The sequence below is a fragment of the Hemicordylus capensis genome, chromosome 2 (genome assembly GCF_027244095.1).
Source record: "Hemicordylus capensis ecotype Gifberg chromosome 2, rHemCap1.1.pri, whole genome shotgun sequence".
Taxonomy (NCBI): Eukaryota; Metazoa; Chordata; class Lepidosauria; order Squamata; family Cordylidae; genus Hemicordylus; species Hemicordylus capensis.
In genome coordinates, this window is record NC_069658.1 from 298,482,170 (window position 1) to 298,503,106 (window position 20,937).

Below are 20,937 nucleotides of genomic sequence, written 5' to 3' on the forward strand. Positions count from 1 at the left end.
ACATAATCCCCAAGCAAAAGCAATTGCAGCTGTGGATTCTGGGAGTTGTAGTCAACAACATCTGGGAATCCCTGTTAGAGGGAACACGGACCTCCTCCTTAACAAATCCCCCTGTGTACTGAAACCCTTCACTGTGTTTCCTATGACAGGCGTGCACAAGACAGGTTGTAGTGCCCAAGCTGTGGAATGGACTCCCTAAAGAGATGCACTCCTGGTCCCATCATTTCCCACTTTTCAGATGGGCAGTGAAGATTGCTCTGTTTCATCAAGCCTTTCAAAACTTGTTGCCTCTAGGATGCTTGTTCTCATCTGCACTTGTGAATGAGGTTGTTTTTACTGGTGTAGATGTTTAAGTTTTTATTTGAACTTTTTTTTGGTAAGCTGCCTTGCTTGTTTTATTATTCAGAAGAAGGGGAGTACATGTTATGCAAATAAATGTGGATTAAAAACAATTGTTCTGAGGCAAAAAGCATATATTCTTTGTTTTTCAATGATGCACACAGCAGACGTCATATGCTGTTGGTAGTTGTTGAGTACTTCTGTTCAAAAGAATACAGAATAGTCTGTTAAGTCTGTTAACAGACTATTAATGTTAACAGACTATTCTTAACAGACTAGTAATTAACTGTTAACAGACTATTCTTAACAGACTAGTAATAGTCTGTTAAGAATAGTTGTTTACTCCATTAACCTGACCAACTAAATGATTAAATGTGGCAGCCCTTCTAATGTAGGAATTGGTCCCATGAGATGAGCCACGAATTCTGCTCAAAATTTAGCTCTGTCCACTGGTTCATTCTCCGTTGGGATGCATAGGATTGCTTTGTTGGTGAATTAGAGCAAAATGTGATGTAAACTTTGGCATCCAAGGGGATGGCTTGTTTCCCACAGATGCATACATTTTCCGGGAATTAGTCATTCATACAACTTCATAAATGAGCCCATTCATGCAGTCTTGGGCTACATATTTAATTTAATTAGTACACTTCTGTGCAGGGGCGTAGCTAGGGGAGAGGGGGCCCATGTTCATCCCTCTCTCTGGTGGCCCCCCAGAGTGAGGGAGACAATGAAGAAAATAGGGAGGGATGGAGCTGGAGTGTCCCCAGGAGCTGGGGGCCCGTGTTCTTTGAACCCTTTTGCTCAATTATAGCTACGCCCCTGCTTCTGTGCCAGTCTTCCTTTGGGAAGTTCAGAGCAGCTTGTGTGGGACTCTTATTCGGGCAGTTTTCTATCCAAGCACAGACCAGACTAAAACCTGCTTAATATTATATGTTCAAAGATCAAGTTCACTTATGAGCATGTTGTATGAATAACTGTCTCTATTGAAATGTGTGCTCAATGGGAATCGCTATAGGAGCCAGGATAGTAAAATAAGCAGGGGGTGAGGGAATACCAAGATGCTTTTCTTCTTAATAAATGCTCCTCACTCCCCTTTCTCTCTGGTCTGTTTCTCTCATCTCACCCCTGCCCCAAAGGACTGCTGAACTGAAATAACTAACATGAAAGGTGAAGAAACTCGGCAGCGGCGGAAGGAAGGCAGGACTAGAAATGGAGAGCGTTCCAGGCACAAAGCAAAGAGCAAGAGCAAACACAAAGACAGCAGACTTGGCAGCCAGGGGACAGAGGATGGCCCTTTGCTCCTGCCTCAGAAGCAGCCTCCGGAGGCAAAAGTGGCTATGGCAAAGCTTCAGGAGGAATCTGCCATTACGATGGGCCTGCAGGTGGTCCTGCCTTGCCTACTAGCAGGCACGGGCATGGTCTTCGCAGGGATGGTCTTGGATTATGTTCAGGTAAGAAGTACAGAAAGTTCTGTGCATTTGCTTCAGTGTGTTCATTCATTTACTGCAGAACAGGCTCTGTTGTGTTTCTCTTGGAGGGGCCCTCAGCCTTAGGGCAGCTAAACAGCAAGGGCTTGTTGTCTTATTTTAGGTGGTGACTTCGCTCCCACCGCATTTGATAGAGTAACTCAGAAGTATTCTACGGAATGCCTTCACCTATAGCTCGTTCAAGACCAAGGGTGCAATCCTGTGCATACTTACTTAGGAGCAAGCCCCATTGAGGTCAGTGCGATTTATTGCTTAGTGAACATGCATAGGGTCAGGCTGTAAGAATGCAATCCTGAGTGTATTTTCTTGAGAGTCAGTCCTATTAAACTTAGTGGGACTTACTTCTGAATAGACATGCATGCAATTGGGCTGTTCGTGCATGTTCCAAGGACTTCCAAGCATCTTAGCTGAGACGTGGATTGGGACTCCCTTAGAACAGCGTTTGGCTAGAACTGATCAAAATTGATCATCATGTTACTTCCTAGGCTGTTAACAGATGCCTTTTAGTGATACTATAATCTGTGCCTTTCTCTCCTAATTTTACAGAACTATCCTAAACAAGTTTACTTATCCTACTGCTTATTTTTATTGTAAACAACCCAGAGATGCAAGTTTGGGCCAGTGTACAAATATACTTAATAAATAAATAAGTACTGATTTCAATGAGATTTTTGTACAAGTAAGTATTTAGGATTACAGTCTTAAATGAACAAGGCTTAAGACGTGCAAAATCAAGTCTCAAAAGTATAAAACCCTTAACCAGAGAGAACTGGACTTTCCCCAAGAATTTTATATTTTAAATTTAAGCTTTATTTTATTCTGTAACATTAAAAAAGAGCAAGTTTTTTCTAATAGCTATCTTTTGCTGTACTACAGTCCTCCCTACTCCCCACCCCCACCATGTTTTGATTTATTTACCCAGCAAACCAGGAGGTCAAGCTGCCCCTTTTTCATTGGATAGGATGACACTAAAAGCCCTGTTGCCTGCCCTGACAACCTTCAGAGACCTGGAGTTAATATTTCTCTCTTGCATCTGTCTTCAGTTGATAAAACAGGCCTTTTAAAAAGCCAGGTCTATGAAAATGAAGTTATTGTTAAATTCTCAAAACTCGCAAAATAATAGGATTACCTCCAACAAGATGGTAATCCCCTTAACATATGATGCATATTCCCCTGCGATTGAGGATGTGATTTGTCAGCATTGGCACCTATTACAAAATTTACCAAGGTGCGTGAATAAACCTCTGCTAGGTTTATTCACGCTAGGAAACACACTGTTAATTTACAAGACATGCTGGGGCACAGTGCCTTAGAGCAGTCATGTGCATAGACATCTAATACTCTTGATGCACAGATCCCAAAAGGCCAATATATTTGTGGGAGCTGTACTGTTTGTAAGAACTGTGTTAAATGTAAAGGTTTTTGTAACCAAAAGATTCAAAAGAATATCAATTGTGGGATTTGTTTACATGTAATAGCAGGGGGGTTATATATGCCATCAGGTGTCTGTTCTCTTATGTATGTTGCCGGTATGACCTTTAGGCAAATTAGGACTCTCATTATATAGAGCATAAGAGTTGCATATGCAAAGGTGGGGCACAGGCCCCAATGGAACATAACTGTTCAGCAGACCAGTTACAGTTCTGGTGTACTGAAAAGGTCAAGCCTGCTGCGGGTGATATGAATAGAGCCCTACTAAAACAAGAGTTGTTCTGGATCCGTACCCTTAAAACTGAGGCTCCTTGGGAGTTGAATGAAGATGCAATTTGGTACATTGTTATTAGCTAGATAGCTATATGAATTTGTGGATGATATTAATCGAGTTCTATTCGAACAGAAGCTGTTATGGCTTGCTCCATACCATCAAAACTGAGGTATCCTGAGGGTAGGAGAATGTAAACTGATACAGTGTTACCAACTGAATAGTTACGGATATATATGTAAATTGGTGTCTAAATATGTGGCCATTGTTTTTATCTTATATTGTTTATTGTGATTGGTACTACACTTTTGTATTTTCCTGTAATTTGATGTATTTGCAGAATTAGTTTTTTCAGACTGGAGTTAGGAGTCTCAGCTCATGAAAGTGGACCATAATATTATGATTTGTATTTAACTCTAAAAGGAGTGGAAAGTTGGTGTGATTATTAGGCTGAGATAATTACAGGAGAACCCTGTTATTCATGGGATTTCCGTTCTGTGAGGGGGCAGGGTGGATGGCAAATCCATGAATAATGGGGCATTAGGGCAATGGGAACTGGGGGATTAGGTTCCCGGATGCCCAAAATCACAATTGTTGCCCTGATTCCCCCCACTTACCCCCAGTTGACCCCAAATGACCCCAAAGTGCCCCATGGCACAGAAAATCAACAGAAAAGCATGGTTTTTATCCCATTTTTGAGCCATAAAATGGCTCCCAATATATTGGGCAGTCAAAATAGTGGCCAGAAATAACTTCCAAGGTCATTTCCAGCCACCCTGACCTGCGGATACATGGGTTTAATCCCCCCCCTTTCCCCCCACATATACCAGGTCAGATGTTAATTACCCAGCCACAGATACACGGAACCATGAGTGCTGGACCTGCAATAATTGAAGTCCCTCTGTATATAACCGAGTTTGCAATGTAAGAGTTTCTTCGTGGATATAAGATTTGTTGAGTGGTGGTTGCAGTATATTTTTGGGTGTGTGTGTTTATTTTTTTGGTAGATGTTATATTGGTTATGATTCGAAGCATCTCTTGACTGTTTGTTCTATTAGCCTTCCTTATTGTGATATTGTGAATAAATGATGCCACTGAGGAAGGCCTGAATAGGCCAAAATGCGTTTGGTGATCTAGTACTGCTGGCCATCAGATGATGCAGAAACCACAGGATCATAATGATTAAGTCCTGTGGCAATGAATACAGCTTTTACTTGAAGGATTTCTGTTTATTTATTTGCACTAGCTCCTGTAGAACATATCAGGAGGCTATATTTGAATATTAATGTTTTTGTGTTTTATAATGCTGTGTATATTATTGTATTTCTGAAATGTTTATCCATTTTTGTGAATAGAGTTGTATGTTTTTTTGGCCATATTGGTATTAATTTGTATTTGTATCATAATTTGAATGAGTTATTGTTTTATGGTTAATAATAATTGTTATTATTAATACAAATTTGTAATTATATCAATCTGGGTTCTTTTGGATTCTGTTTTCACCAGATAGGATCACACTAAAAGCCCTGTTGCCTGCCCTGACAACTTTCACAGAACTGAAGTTAATATTTCTCCTTTGCATCAGTCTTGTACTGCTCTTCAGGATTAAGGAGATCAATTTGATTAGCAGTTCTGCCTAGTTCTGACTGGCATTGTGTTCCACAACTAACGCTATTATACTAGACTGTGAGGAACATACTGTCCGTCCTAAGAATGTTCAGAATAAAGTAGCATGCTGTAGTGCCTGGTAATAACCAGGCACCAAAATTTTAACATATACCCCTTTAAGACCATTAAATCAACATTCCTCTTAGGTCTCTGTTCATTGTTCCCTCTAACAGGGATTCCCAGATGTTGTTGACTACAACTCCCATAATCCCCAAGCAGAAGCCAGTGCAGCTGGGGATTCTGGGAGTTGTAATCAACAACATCTGGGAAAACCTGTTAGAGGGAACAGAAGGAACATTGTCCTTGTTCTGTGCAGCCAGAAACTGACAGCAGCCTGTTCTGAATATTTTAGAAGTGTGTGAGAATGAGAATGTGAAGCTCTTCTCTTAGCTAGGGCAGCTAAGCCCAGGCTTGGCTGCCTGTGAATATTGCCAGGAGCTCCATGGCTCCCTGTAGCATCTTTGTGGCAAACCCACCTATGGAGCCCACCAGTATGGAAGTGCAAGCAAGTTCGAAACCGAACCAGCAGCTTGTCCACATCCTCACGAGTCACAAACTGAAACTGATTCTGCCTAACTACCTAAGAGGAGTCGCTGGACACCTCCGATTCAGATACTGCAGTAATTGTGGTGTCTAAATCCAAGTCGGCCTGAATACGAGAAATTTTATCCACACACAAAAATCATTAAACACGTCACAGTGGATAATATAGATGGTTCCAAATTCTGATTCAAGGGAGAAAAGGCACTCACTAGTCCTCTCACAACCCTGAACAGCTCCACTGGACATGAACGTGCGGACACAATACGGGCCAAAAAGAATCGCTTCTTTGCCACCCATATTGCCAGAGCATAGATCTTCAAATGTGTTCTATGTTGTAATCTTTCAGATTCAAGTCGAGTCTTCCTCCACTTGCGCTCCAGTTGTCTACCTCGCTGCTTAAGCCCCCGTAATTCTTCTGTATACCAGTGGGCCAATTTTGAAGTAGATCGGAGAGGATGCTTAGGTGTGATCATGTCTACTGCCCTGGTGAGCTTGCTGTTCCAGTTCTCCACCAGGGCATCAATAGGATCAGCAGCAGAGTGGACACTAAATCCCTCCAAGGCTTCTTGGAACCCTGTCAGATCCAATAACCTTATCAGGCAGATCATTCTAATGGGTCCCTCGCCCTTGCAAAGGTGGGGTGTCACTGTGAGTCCAACCTTAACCAAACGGTGGTCCGTCCATAACAATGGGGAAATCTCAGGAGTCCCCACTCACGGAACACCACCCTGATCAGAGTGAAAGACCAAATCAAGCGTGTGACCTGCAGTGTGCGTCGGTCCCGAGACTCTTTGGGATAGGCCCATAGTTGTCATGACTCCTGAGCCACCCCAGACAAATTGGCACACGCAGGTGCGTCGGGGGACTTCTAGCCATATCCGGCCAATGGGGGCAACAGGGCGGCAGGGAGGTACACGGCTGCCTCGATTAGCTTTCTAAACAAAGGACGCCGGGGGGGGGATGGCGGGAGGGGTAAGTGACCCTCCCCCGCTCTTAAAGCGACACCACTTCCGCCTTAGAACCAGCGGAATCGCCGGCTCTTTGAACTGGTTCAAAAGCCCATAAAGGGCCTCCGAACTGGTTCTGTGCACATCTCTATTTCTTTATAGTTGTTGCCTGTAAAAGTTCATGCCACAACTAAAATCAGGGCCAGTTCACAAGACTCAGCTTGCACTTTTTGGCATATGGTGAGCAGTCACCCAATTGCATGATTGCTGACCATATGCCAAAAGTGCCTATAACCTGAAAAATGTATGTAGGCACCATATAAATTGTTTTTCATGTGAATTGGCTCAAAGGTGAGGGTGGCAGCAAGACCTCTAGCTATCTCACATTACTGCTTTGCTGCCCTTTAAAACCTGCAAAGCACTCCTAGATCACATACATGGTACCACAACTTCCCCCTCGCCCTGATCCCTTCTTATAACCAGTTTCTGTGAAGCCTTTGCTTAATTGGAGCCAGCATGGTGTAGTGGTTAGAGTGCTGGATTAGGACCGGGGAGACCCGAGTTCAAATCCCCATTCAGCCAGGATACTTGCTGGGTGACTCCGGGCCAGTCACTTCTCTCTCAGCCTAACCTACTTCACAGGGTTGTTGTGAGGAGAAACTTAAATATGTAGTATGTAGCTCCTTGGACGAAGAGCAGGATATGAAATGTAAAATAAAATAAATAATTGCCCTGCCTTCATCCATAACGACAACAAAATCCAAGTATGTGATCTAATCATTACTTACATTCATTGCTTGTTACTCTTTTCTTTCCCACCCTTCTGCTCCCTTTATTAAAATGTTATAAATTGTAAGATCTTCGGAGCAGAGACTTGTTTGTGCGTGTGTATTTTTGCTTAGGCTGCAAAGTGCCTTGTACTTTGATAGTGCTTCATGAGATGATCATTCAAAGTGACAGCAGTGCAGATAACAGCTATATTGTCTACAGTATCTGATCCAACTATTAAAACCTAGTCTGATTATTGTTTCTTTTGTGTGCATTCAGATTCTTCTTTGGAATTTTTGCACCTTGAGAGTTGCACAGCACAGTCCTATGCATGTTTTCTCAGAAGCAAGTCCCATTGTATTCACTTGGGCTTACTCTTTGGAAGTATGCATAGGAATACAGCCTTAGTTTTTATTTAATACTTTTAAACCAACTTTCTAGCCATCATGGTTGCAGGGAAAAATTTCAAAACCCTTGGCCAGTGTTTAGTGACAGTTCAGAAACCAGAGGAAGCCAGTCAGATTTTCCAGTGGTTGGTAGCCTGTACAGTTTGATTATTATTTATTGTTATATTTATATACTGCCTTTCATTAAAATTATCTCAAGGTGGTTTACACATTTCAAAAGAAAACTATTAAACAGTTAAAACAATACAAATATTAAATTGGAATATAAAGACACATCTAATTAATTTTTTTTTTAAAAAAAAATCACAATAAAACCATGGAACACAACACAAAGTAGCAACAATATTGGAAAGAAAGCCATGATTTCACTTGTTTTCTAAAAGCTGTAATGGAGACTGAGGAGCGGATGCCCACCAAGAGAGCATTCCAAGGTCTGGGGGCAATAACTGAGAAGGCCCCGTTCTGCGTACATGACAACTGTCATGTACACAGGACGGGGCCTTCTCAGTTATTAATGAGCCTCCCTGATTGTCGGCACGCGGAGCAGAGTCCCCTCGGATGACCTTGGGAGCAGGTGGCCCCTCAGGTATCTAGGGTCCAAATCTTTGAGGGCTTTAAAGGTCAAAACCAGCACCTTGAATTGGACCCAGCAACAAATTCACAGCCAATGTCACTCTTTCAACATGGATGTGATATAGTCTCAGCGGACAGCTCCGGAAAAAATTCTGCCTGCTACATTTTGCACTAGCTGCAGTTTCCCAATATTCTGCCAGGGGAGCCCCATGTAAAGCGCATTACAGCAATCCAGCTGTGATATGGCTAAGGTCCCCGTGGTTAGCGTTCCCTCTCATGCTAGCTCTCTGAGTTCAGCTCCATGCTTCTCTCTTCCTCTAGTTCACACTGCCCCCACAACCCTCAGAGACATTTTTTTTACTTTAAGACTTCGGACTTAGGAAGCAGGATATGTTCTGCAAAACAAATACATATGAGGCTGGGTGGCAATCTGTCAGGGATGCTGTAGCAGATTTCTGTCCTGATCAGTGGGTTAGACTAGAAGACCTTCAGGGTCCCTTCCATCTCTAAAATTCTACTTCCCACATTCTCCTCAGCCTTATGAGGATGGAGCAGGAACTATGCCCTTGCAGGTAGACTAGCTGTGCTACAGGCTTGCCTCACGGCACAGCACAAGGGAAAGGGGATCAGGAAGCAATTTTCACTTTTCTTTCCTACTAGCAAAACACAGTTCACTGCCAAGAATATGTCCCCTTTGGCCCTCTTGGTGTATCTTCAGGCAAATTCAGTTCCTATTTTGGAAACAGATTATTAATGGCCTACTTCATAGTGAGACAGCCATTGCAAAATGCTTTGGAGTACTGGAATACCCTATAGCAATGATAGAATGATAATCAGATACATAGGAATAAATTTTCATACTTTATTCTGAGAGCATAATTTAGCTTTTTTTTTTTTGGCATCAATTATAGAGGGGCCTGAATCTAATCTATCTATTGGGTGTTTTTAAATCTAGTGATTTGGAAGCAATCCTTTCATTACTGTTGGCTTGGGTTTTTGTTTTCTTTCAGTGACATTTCTTTTTTATTTGTCTTATAATGGTGTATTTTTTTACCTCTTTCCCTTCCTAATGAAATAAGAGTTAACTATTCTCTGAATGTTGTTAAGAAGGAACTAAAAACATACCTGTTTAGTCAGGCTTTTGGTTTATAGTTTTAAAGTTTGAGATTTTAGTGTTATTTTATTTTAAATTTATTTTAAATTTCTTTAATTCTTAATGTTTTAATGGTTTTTATATTGTGAACCACCCAGGGACTTTTTGTATAGGGCAGCATATAAATGCACTAGATAGCTAAATAGTGCAGGATGCTGGGTGCTATACAGGTGTTATAATAAGAAGATTTTTCTTTCTCCAGATTGTTCACAGACACAAAAGTGCAGTATTTCCACACTTGCAGATTTCTGCCTCTCTTCTGGAGGCACCTTAAATGTGTCATAAAAACATGAATTGTACACTCCCATCTTTCCTGAGTTAAGCGTGTGTTCTGCACGTTGATTCGTTAACTGTAGGTGTTTTATGGTGCTTGCTTAATGATGGAGGGAGACAGAGAGCAGTGAACTCATTCCCCCCTGACGAAGGAACCTCAGTAAAGGTCATTTGCTACTACATCCTCTCATGACTCCCTGCTTTAACGTCTGCCTGCGCAACCGAACCTCAGAGAGGGAAATATCAGAGATCAAAGTGATTTGGCAGCTAAATGCCATCTTGGGGCTTTGCTTCCTCTGCTTAGAGGTGCTGTGGCAGGATGTGATAACTAAGGTTGAATTGCTTCCTCGCTCATTTCTAATGGGGAGTTCACATGATGAAGTTGCCAAATAGTTGCAGACCAATGTTTTCTCTGCTGTCTGGTGATGTTTCAGATTTGGAGCCATTTTTCTTACTTTTACAGCATGACAACCCCAGCCTTTCATGTGTAGTCTGGCAAAGTGCTACTGATCCACTTGCACTTCCACCATTTCTGCAGATTTTATTTTAGTTGCTCAGCTATTGCTTCAAGGAGGGAGGGAGGGGAAGCGGAGGGGTGGCTTTACTCCGGGGTGCTGAACTATGGAGAGGCTTGTAAAATATATTTCTGCCTTCCAAGCCTCTCCAGAATTCTCTGTGATAAAAGAGATTTCTTTCTCTGCCTATCTAACAGCCGTTCTCTCAAGTTAGGTGAAGAGCCCAGGAATCTCATAGTGCAGCACAGCTCCAAATGGGTGTGAGATTCCTGGCAGAGCATACTTAGGTTGAAAAGAAGATTAATGACAGACAGGTTGATGATGTAGGGAGAATGTTTGGGAATTGTAGTCATAACCTTCCACACAATGGGGCTGTTCTCACGATTAACAAAAATCGGGCTAGGATAACCTAGCCCAATTTTTGTTAATCGTAAGAACCACTGGGCTCGGCTGCGAGCCCAGTGGTTCTAGAGCAGGTAACCCGCTCGAGAACCCCTGGTCAAAAACCAGGTTTGTGGAGCGAGCGCGCCGCAAACCTGGTTTTCAGTATCGTGAGTAGCCGTGGCGCGGCTTCGCACCTCACCTACTCACATGTAGATCCCCAGAGGGGAGGCGAAAAGCCGCCTCCCGGCTCCGGGGGTCTCCCCAGTATGCCCTGTGCACTCGCACAGGGCATACTGGGGCTTCCGGGGACCATTTGGTCCCCGCTCCCCCCAGCCCCCGCCGGCTCCGTCACAGAGCCGGCAATTGTGTGGGCGGCCAATCCAGCCACCCAGGGCTCCCTCCCCACTCACCGCCCCAAACCGGGTCTCTCAGATTGCAAGACCCGGCTCATTATGTTTTCATTTTTTATTTGCATTTCATTCTGTGTATGTGTGCTGTCCAGCTAGCATTTTCTGCAGTGAGCATGTTACAAGTATAGATGTGTTCCTGGATGTCCCTGAAATGCTGTCTCCCCAACATTCCCCCCCCCCGCAATCTGAGAATGCTAAAGCACATAAAGTGGAAACCTTCATGTTCTGTTGTCCCTGATGTGTGGTTTGCCCCATTTTCAGACTTATGCTTCTGGCTGCCCCTGAAAATTATTTATTTATTATTACTATTATTATTATTTTTATCCAGCTCTTCCTCCAAGGAGCCCAGAGCGGTGTACTACATACTTCGGTTTCTCCTCACAACAACCCTGTGAAGTAGGTTAGGCTGAGAGAGAAGTGATTGGCCCAGAGTCACCCAGCAAGTATCATGGCTGAATGGGGATTTGAATTCGGGTCTCCCCGGTCCTAATCCAGCACTCTAACCACTACACCACGCTGGTTCTCCCCTTGCTCCCAATCTACAGCTGGATTAAGTGTGTGAAGAAAGATTCCACATGCTTCTGTTTTGTTTCGTGTGTGAAAAAAATGAGGGATATGAGGACTGAGGGTTTTTTTAGATATGACAAATGGGATCTGCAACAAAAGGTTGCAGTGTATCTCCAGACCCTAAGGAGAGTGTTCCTGTTCACGAGTCCTACAGCCATCCTGTTCAGGCCTTGTGATGGGTGGGGAGAGTTTTAGAAGAGGAAGTAGAAAAGGAAACCGTTCTCAACTTGCCATTCCTCTGCCGTAGTATAGTACTAGAGGGTCACTATTTGAGGCTGGCTGCAGTCCCCAAATTGAGTTTTTTATTGCTGGGGTTGGTTGGCAAGTGAATGGGTGTGGTTGTCTAGAGGGTGGAGAAAAGGAAGGTGTCCTTTCTTCTCTCCTCTAGAAATATGTAGAGTGCAGGGAAGGAAACTTTTCATCTCACAGCCCCTTCTAATCCCTTCCTATCCCAAGGAAACTTGTTTTTACCCCAAGGATACTTGAGGAGTCAAAAATCCCCGCTCCCCACCTCTGCCCTCCATTTTCCTCAGGCTTCCTGTTTCTATGCAACATCATCATCATTCCTGTTTCTATGCAACGTCAAAGGCGGGTGGGGGACCCAACTGCCTGAACAACTCTGAACATTCTGTGGGTCACATAGTAAGTCACAGCCCTGGAAACTCACAAGACCATTTTGAAGTTCTTTTTCTTTCAGTTTAGAAACATTTATTCTCCTGCATACCTAGGGAGTCCCCTGAGTCTATAGGAACCACTCCCTGAGTTTTGGGTGTCCCTTTTTCACATCCAGGTTGGGAGGCAGTCAGTCATCTGAGTTTGCTTCTAGAGGGAGGGGAAGATGATGATGTTGCATAGAAACAGGAAGCCTGAGGAGGCTGTACTTCCTGTTCCTGCACAACAAGGTAAGGTCTGCAGGGGACCCACAGAGATCCTGTTTCAGCTGACACAGGAGGCAGGACTTTTAGGTTTTAGCCAAGTACTCTTGTCATTGAATAGATTAGCTCTTCACTGAGGAAAAGGAAGCAGCTAAAAAAAGGGGCGAGGGTTGGGATCCATAACTAGTTAGACGATAGATGGCAGCACAAAAAGCTTTTGTTATGACACTTGGCCTATACCAGAAAGACTGTCTTAGGGCCAAACTTTGCGGTATGTTGTCACTGAGGCGGATGTGTTTGATATTTTTTTCTAAATAGGAGCTATGGAGGGCCCTGTTCGGATCAGGACTGTAGTGTCGGGGGAAGGAGGCTTTAATCCTTTGCTCTTACAATTTAGGGTTGCCATATTTTGGCTTTCCAAACCCGGCTGCCTAATTTGCATATTATGTAAATTGGCTTGAAAATAATATTTGAGCAGAATAAAAATAATAATAATAATATAATGTGATTTCTATACCGCCCTTCCAAAAATGGCTCAGGGCAGTTTACACAGAGAAATAATAAACAAATAAGATGGATCCCTGTCCCCAAAGGGCTCACACTCTAAAAAGAAACATAAGATAGACACCAGCAACAGTCACTGGAAGTCACTGGAACAGTCACTGGATAATGACTGCACGTTTTGCCCCATAACTCTGCTTCTACAAGGGCTAGAGCTTAGTTTGTTGTTTTTGTTGTTTTTTAAAGAAAGCTGAAATCCAGGCAGATCTGGTGGACTAAGCAATCTGGGTGAGATGCTTAAAATCTGGGTGAAACCCAGAATTTCGGGGGGCATGGCAATTCTATCCCAATTCAACATGGGTATTCCTGTGGCTCCTGTTTGCCCCAAAAGAAAGTTCTTATTGATGTGGAGGGGTCTGATCTGGATCAGAACCATTACAAGGCAACTACTCTCCTGTGTGGTTATTTTAGCAAAAAAACCAAACCACTAAGCAGTGGCACATCTACTCTATGACATGCTTAATGTAACATGTAGTTTAGCCCTTAATTGTCATGACTGACCCACTTTTAGCATTCAGAGTATCACCAAACATTGCTTGGTGGGGTAGGAGCCAGTGGCTGACATGCAGAGCAAGGATGCACCAGGACGCTTTCCAGATTACATTCTGTTCAGCAGTAAAATTCTTTAGCTTGGCAGGATTGTGTTGAAAACTTACATAGCTTCTGCAACCCCCCTGACAATGGGAAAATATAGCTATTTATTTGTGATGCACTTACAACGTTGTAGGACTAAAGCGTAAGGATAAAATCCGAAAGAAGGCATTGGAAATGTGAATGGCACCTTGCTGGCAGTGCAGGGACTGCTATGTCAAAACACAGGCAGTACGGAAGCACATAATGGAAAGTAGTGACACTGTTGTAAGCTTGTAATCTGGAAACCACCCAGTGCAGAGAGAGAGGGCTGCAGAGCCCTTGGGGACATAGTTTTGTGTGGCACAGAAGGCTTCCTGAGGGAGGGAAGCATGTCAAAAATTGCCCGCTCCCCACTGCACTAGTGCAGGTAGCTGGGAAGTTCTGTTAGGCTGCTCTCTTGCTGTCTGTATGTCAGGCAGTATGGTATAGTATTATGGGCAGAGTACTTGACTTCTACCAGGAAGACCTGGGTACAAATCCGTGCTCAGTTTTGAAGCCCACTGGGTAATTCCGGACAATTTATCTTCTCTCTTTCTAACCCTGCACACAGTCTTGTGAGGAAGAAAGGGAATCCTTGAAGGAAAGCAAGATATTAATCTAATAGAAAATTTGTCTGAAATGTCTAGTGGTCCAAATTCCTATTTATCCTAACAATCTGTGTCAATGCAGACAATTCTTTTTAAAATGAAACGGTCAAAAGTTCTTAATTTCCAGTGCTATTAAGCTACTTTTAAAAATGTGCGTCTCACATTTTAAACATGCATTGCAAAGGCAGTTTACTGGCCTTGGACAGCCAATTAATGTCCACCACCCCATGTTAGGGATGTGCCCGGACCAGTCTGGAGGCCATTCTACAGGCCTCCGGAACGGTCCAGACATGGGTGGTTCGGATTCGGATGATCCAGTGGGGGGGTTGCTTTAAGAGCAGGGGGAGGGTTTACTTACCCCTCCCGCCACTTTCTACCTCTGGCGCCCGTAGTTCTATTAATAATTGGGGCGGCAGGATACCTCCCTGCCGCCCTTTTCCCCGCTTGGCTGGCTGCTGGAGCTGCAGCTGTGCTATAAAAGGCTTCAGTGTTGCGCGCGCTTCACGTCTCTAGGCAATTTACCTAGCTTAGGCAGTAGTAGTAAAAGATTTCTGCACTTTATTTACAAGAACATTCATCATTTCTCCATATGCATATGTAAAAGGCTTCAATAAGCCTTTTGCGCGCGCGCACATCGCACGCGCTTCACCTCTCCTCCAAGTGTGCCTACAGACAGACCCCCGTGCTCCCACTGTTGCCGCCAGCCCTCCAGCCACCTCGGGGGAGAAGGGAGCACGCAGTCCTCCATGGCCCGAGTCCCGAGCGCACCCCTTTCCCTCCGCCGCCCTAGCACCGCAAGCAGCACCTTGTCCTTGCCCTCTGCCAGCGGAGTGCACGTGGGCCCCAGCGCGAAAGACTCGCGGTCGCCACCGCAGCTGCAGCCGCAGTTACAGCAGCCCCCTCGCCTCCCTGTCCTGGGGCCGAGTCCGCTGATGACCTCCTCGGAGGAGAGGTGAAGCGCGTGCGATGTGCGCGCGCGCAAAAGGCTTATTGAAGCCTTTTACATATGCATATGGAGATTCTTGTAAATAATGTGCAGAAATCTTTTACTACTACTGCCTAAGCTAGGTAAATTGCCTAGAGACGTGAAGCGTGTGCAACATTGAAGCCTTTTACAGCACAGCTGCCGCTCCAGCTTGCTCCAGCAGCCAGCCAAGCGGCAAAAGGGGCGGCAGGGAGGTATCCTGCCACTCCAATTATTAACAGAACTACGGGCGCCAGAGGTGGAAAGCAGCGGAGGGGTAAGTAAACCCGCCCCCTGCTCTTAAAGCAACACCCCACCCCAGTGCCGGACCGCAGTTCCGCGGTTCCGTGCACACCCTTACCCCATGTCACTGACCTTCTCACTTGTCATAGAGAATATTATTTAAGAGAGTTTGCTCTTAAACAATTGGTCAAAGCAAAAACAAAATATCTCAGGCAGAAACAGGCCACATCCATACTCCCACACAGCTGACTAAGTCTGAACACAGGGGTCAGAACTTTCTCTTCCGATCCAGCAAGGGCTTAGACGTATACAATTCCACTGATGATCTTTAGCCTACTTTCGGAAGGCTTATGATATCACCATGTCTGTGTGTGTGCCATGTGCCCCCCTCTAATATGTTTTGCATTTATCTCTGATGCAAACAAAATTCACAGCACATGGGAGGGGCTCCTACAGCGGCGTGGTTTTGCCACTCTGCCAGCCATTCATCTTGGCAGCACCCCTTTCTAACTCCTGTATTGACTGTTGGATACAAACCAACCGCACATGGGAAGGTGGATGCAAGGGTATTTTGGTCTTTTTTGCCTGATCTGCCATGTTGTTTCAAGAAGGCATCAGCCACTCAAAATATAGACAGCACCCCTTTGTAACTCATGTGCTAACAGTCATTGACCAAATTCTCATCGCATGGGAGGGGGTCCTAGGTAAGAGTCATCATGTTAAAAGAAGCAGAAAGGATAGAGTCTCAATTGGTTCTACTTAGAACTACTTGTTGTGCTTCTGTGCAAGCCAAATGTCCTTGCCTATGGATTGTTAAGCCACCATGGACAATGTTGCTCTTTTCTTCTCCTCCTTCTTTCCCCCAGCTATGTATGACAACATTTTGCAGACTTTTAGAACAGGAAGTAAAAAGCCACACAGAAGCCACTGGAAACTTTTCCACTGACTAACAAGACGATAGTACTACCTTAAATAAAGCTCTTGCCAAGACTCTTATCACGGCCTTTGCATAGTAGCTGAAAGTTGAAGTGATGACAGCAGATAAGGGTGTTAGCCTTTGAAGCTCATTGGCTTTTACTGTGGAAATTTTCCCCCCTGAAAGTCAGTCATTTAGAGATAGAGACCACATATTTCCTGAACTCATACACAGTTAGTAAGGCTGGGGAAAGGAAGAGGAAAGAGGAAGCAGAGGAACAAGAGCACCCTTTCAGCCAAATACATCTTCCTAACTTTTCCTGTTGACCCCTTCTGCAGTATCCATAGCTTCAGCAGGATTAGGCTCATGTTCCTGGCGACCTTTTTTGCCCTTGAGGAAACAAGAGGGAAAACAAAATGAGACCAAAGAATTAACCTGCTATCCCTCCTTGTCTTGGAACGGTAAGAAAAGTTCAACATCGCACGTGGTGAGCTTGAAGTAGTTGTGGCTATTTCAGCTGTTCAGGCTTATATTTTAAACCACCTTATTGTAACTTGAGGAGAAAGGACACCCGTGACTTGAAGTATTCAGAGGGATTCCCAAGCAACTTGTCACTTTCCATGCCGATACTTTTCAATGTCGTAGCTCAAACAGGTCTTTCTGGTTTCCAGCCAGGTGATAATAGCTGAAGAAGTGATTTTGTATGTATTTATCCACAAACATCACAACAATAAAATCCCTTCCTTGGGATTTTATTTTGTTCCTGGAGTATAATGTAAAGAAGGAGCTGCCCCAAAGCTTTGTGAAGGCTGAGCTCGGCTAAGCTGAACAAATTTTGGAAAATCACCTCGGAACTCTTTTGTGGAGGAGGAAGAGGAAGACAGGAAACACAAGTGGCATAGCAGTAACTTCAAAGTACCTTAAACTCTGAAATGCGCAGCTGAGAGTGAGAACCACCTGCATTCCTGGATTTCTCCCTGCCCTCTTGCTTCTTGAGTATGGGTTAGTGGCTTTTCATCATGGTGGTGACCCAGCTGCAATTGGAGCTGTGTTTCCATGGAAAGAAACTGAGAGGTTTCACCTGTAAGTTCTTCAGATCAGCTACTGGATTTCTTCCAGAAACATCCTTCTCCATTGCATCACAGATCTTGGTGCCATTCTTATTGGCAGGTTTTGGCATGGTATCTGCTGGCCTGGTGATGGATATTATTCAAGTATGTATATGCTTTCAAGTCTCTTAGTAACAAGAGGAGTAGATAACTGGTCTGCCTGGGTGACCCTGAGTATTCAGTTTTAATGTAAGTGTATAATAGCTAAGATCAGTGTACTGTGTTGCCTGTCTTTGGGGAAAGTATCCTTATGAGTATGCTGGAGACAGAGCTTTGGGAGCCATTTCTAAAAGGGGTCTAGTGGGCAGAGATATCAGAGGAAAGAGCTCTCTCATTCATCTTCAGGGCTTACTATTTTGTTTAACTATTTTGTCCTGGTGCATAGATAGATACTGGAATTCAGCTGATGTGAGGGCATCCTCATCAGTTGTATAACAGTAACAAGCTGGGGGCCCATAAGGAATTGTGTGGGGAGAGAGAAAACTTGATTTGAAAATCCCCTCTTCCCATGGTGTGAGGTAAGTAGGAAACTACTCATCTAATCCCAAACTTGAGCAGTACAGTGTGAGGGGCGTTTTTATTGTTACCTCTTCCTCTCTATGGTTTGGAGGGATGTGAGCATTCTCTGATCCAAATTTCAGTTTTCCTTCCAGGATACTATAAGGATGCTTCCAGGATGCTTTTAGAGGTTTATGCAGGCCAGTTTCTCCCCCCACCCTTCTTTCTTTTTATTCGTTTTTTTTAAAAAGGAAAACAAAACAAAACAAAACCCTGTAATTTAAACTGCCCTCAACATTCCATGGGTCCTGGAGAGCCACAAGCATGCTCACTCCTGATAGGGTTAGTTTTCTCTGAGTGAGGAGTTTGGTTTGGTGTTTTTTTTAACAGTGTATGAACTGATATTTTTATTCATACCTGGGGAGTCCCCTGAGAATGTAGAAAAGCTTACTATGTCTTGGGTGGCTTTGTTCTCCTCCTCCACTGCATTCTGTGGTAAAATAATAATAAATAATACAAAAAAGAAATATTTATATCCTGCCGCTCCAGTACAATACTGCTTAGGGCAGCTCACAAGAAGTAAGACAATAACATATTGAAACAAATTAAACTATAAAAATTTAAAAGTTAGCTAAAAACAGGACCTATGAAAGACCAACCGTAACAGTTTAAAAATTTAGAAACCCATCACACACAGACTGCAGATAAAAACACCAAAAAGCCTCTCTAAAAAGACAGGCCTTTAGATGCTTTTTGAAGATCCTGAGAGAGGAGACATGGCAAAGCAGCAGTCTTCCGTGTGTGTTGCTGTGCACTGCACACACAATAGGAGGAATTCTCTTAATCTTGTAAGCAAAGGTATCCTTGCTTAGTTATCATTAGCAATAAGGGGACCAGTTCCCGAATCTTGAGACTTTCTTATATGTCTGTGTATATGTTAATTTGGGGTGCACATTTTTTCTTTATTAATTTTCTGAACTTGATGGGAACTGTGGAACATTGTGTATTAGTTATTATGTTTATATCCCACCCTTCCTTCCAAAGAGCTTGTAGTGCTCTTGGAGAAGCCGCTGCCAGTCTGTGTAGACAATACTGAGCGAGATGGAGATGGACCTATGGTCTGACTCAGTATATGGCAGCTTCCTGTGTGCCCTGTGTTCCTAACACCCGTGAGCTTCATACCTGGGTGAGGATTTGAACCCAGATCTCTCTTGTGCTAGTCTAACATTCTAATCAGTGTACTCTGCTGGCATCTTGCTTTAGGAGTAATACCAAGGATAATTTAGTCAAAATTGTCAGTGTGCCAAGAATGCTCCTGTGGCCTTCCCCTCAACAGCATCTGATGAATAACAATACAATAGGAGATGGAAGCAGTCAGTTTGTTCATTATATATAAGCCATGAAAACAAGACACACACTATTTATCTCTGGTAACACTGCTCTTCTCACTTCTTCTGCCATGTCTTCCCTCTCCACCTTCAGATTTTCAGAGCCATATGCCACAAACACAACACTCTCTTGTACTCTCTGTTAATTAATCTGCAATAGCAATTTCCTGCTCAAAGGTCTTTGTGCACCTCAGCATGCTGATCACTACCTCAAACAGGAGGCATGTTGTACTACTTTATACAGCTCTTTCTTTTCAGCCCAAGGGCCCAGAATTCACCTTATGTTTGAAGTGGTGATAGTAGAACTTATGAATATACTTCTGGTTGGGCTGGTTCAGTCAATATTCTCTCCGTCACACGAGAGAGAAGTGTGGACATGCATATTCCCCACAGCCCACGCTAATCGCAAGAGGAACAGTTTGTCTGAAACTCCCCTCAGCACATAGATTAGGTTGGATGGAGCACCCAATGGAGATGTGGGATCGTGTCCCCCCCCACCCCCATGATTAGGATGGGCTGGTGGACGTAATATGAGCCAGTCCATTGTGAGCATGAGTCTCCCCAATACTGGCATATAGCTTTGTAAGATTGCAGGCCGTGTGGATGAGAGGATGTAGAGGTGGCTATATTGGATACAGGCATGTAAATAAATCCCAAGTTTGTCCTAATTGAGCAGAAAGCCATATATGAGACCTAACACCACTTGTTATGAACTGCAGCAGCCAGGCTATGTTACTCACAAGTAGTCCCATTGAAATTGATAAGGCAAGTTAGTCATGACTAACTTGTCATCTTAAATTTTCAGTCGGACTGCTCATGAATAATTTAGTTTGGCAATGTCTGCTTTACAGAGGGTTTCTCGTTTGTCACCACTTTATGAACTGAATGGTGTTATGAGGAAGACAAAATTAAGAGGCGCAGACAAGGGAGGAATGAGAAGTTTCCAGCTCCAGTTTGAAAAGAATGTCGAGTCACTGAACCCATCTGTGCAGCTGATAGTAATACTGTCAATTCAGATCAATTGTTTAAAGGTTTAAAAGGAAAGGATGAATGGGGCCATGCAGGGGACTAGAAAGTGGTGGCAGTGGGTGGGTGTGAGGTTGAGCAACTGACCTTTCTTCTTTTGCTTCCCTCTAGTGCTTTTTACTTTCTTGTAGGTTCTCACCTGTAAACGTATAATTCCAACTTTCTTTTGCTGTGTTATCTTTTTCTCTGCTATGTACTTTTTGGACACATTCTTCCAAGGACCAGGTCTTCATATTTGGTAGTTGTTAGCAATGCGCAGGGTTGTTCTTGTCCTGTCCACTTTCTGAAATGTATAGTTTGCAGCCTGGATGGTCCCCATTAGAATGTTCAGTTGCTTCATCGGGATGATCAGCTGGCAGTAAATAGAGAAGTGCAGCTCTTCAGGTATACATTCCCACCTG

The 20,937-nt window shown here is 43.7% G+C and overlaps 1 protein-coding gene across 14 annotated transcripts in view; it reads left to right on the top strand.

Moving 5' to 3' along the window:
• The window catches only part of SLC41A3 (solute carrier family 41 member 3), a 78,190-nt gene that overhangs the window by 20,429 nt on the left and 36,824 nt on the right, over window positions 1-20,937 (top strand). For 3 of the 14 annotated variants that reach the window (XM_053294986.1, XM_053294987.1, XM_053294985.1), the window contains one exon: window positions 1,476-1,790. In XM_053294986.1, the coding sequence (XP_053150961.1) occupies window positions 1,500-1,790 (291 nt within the window). In that variant the 5' untranslated portion in view covers window positions 1,476-1,499. The other 11 variants (XM_053294997.1, XM_053294991.1, XM_053294990.1 and 8 more) reach the window with 11 other exon arrangements.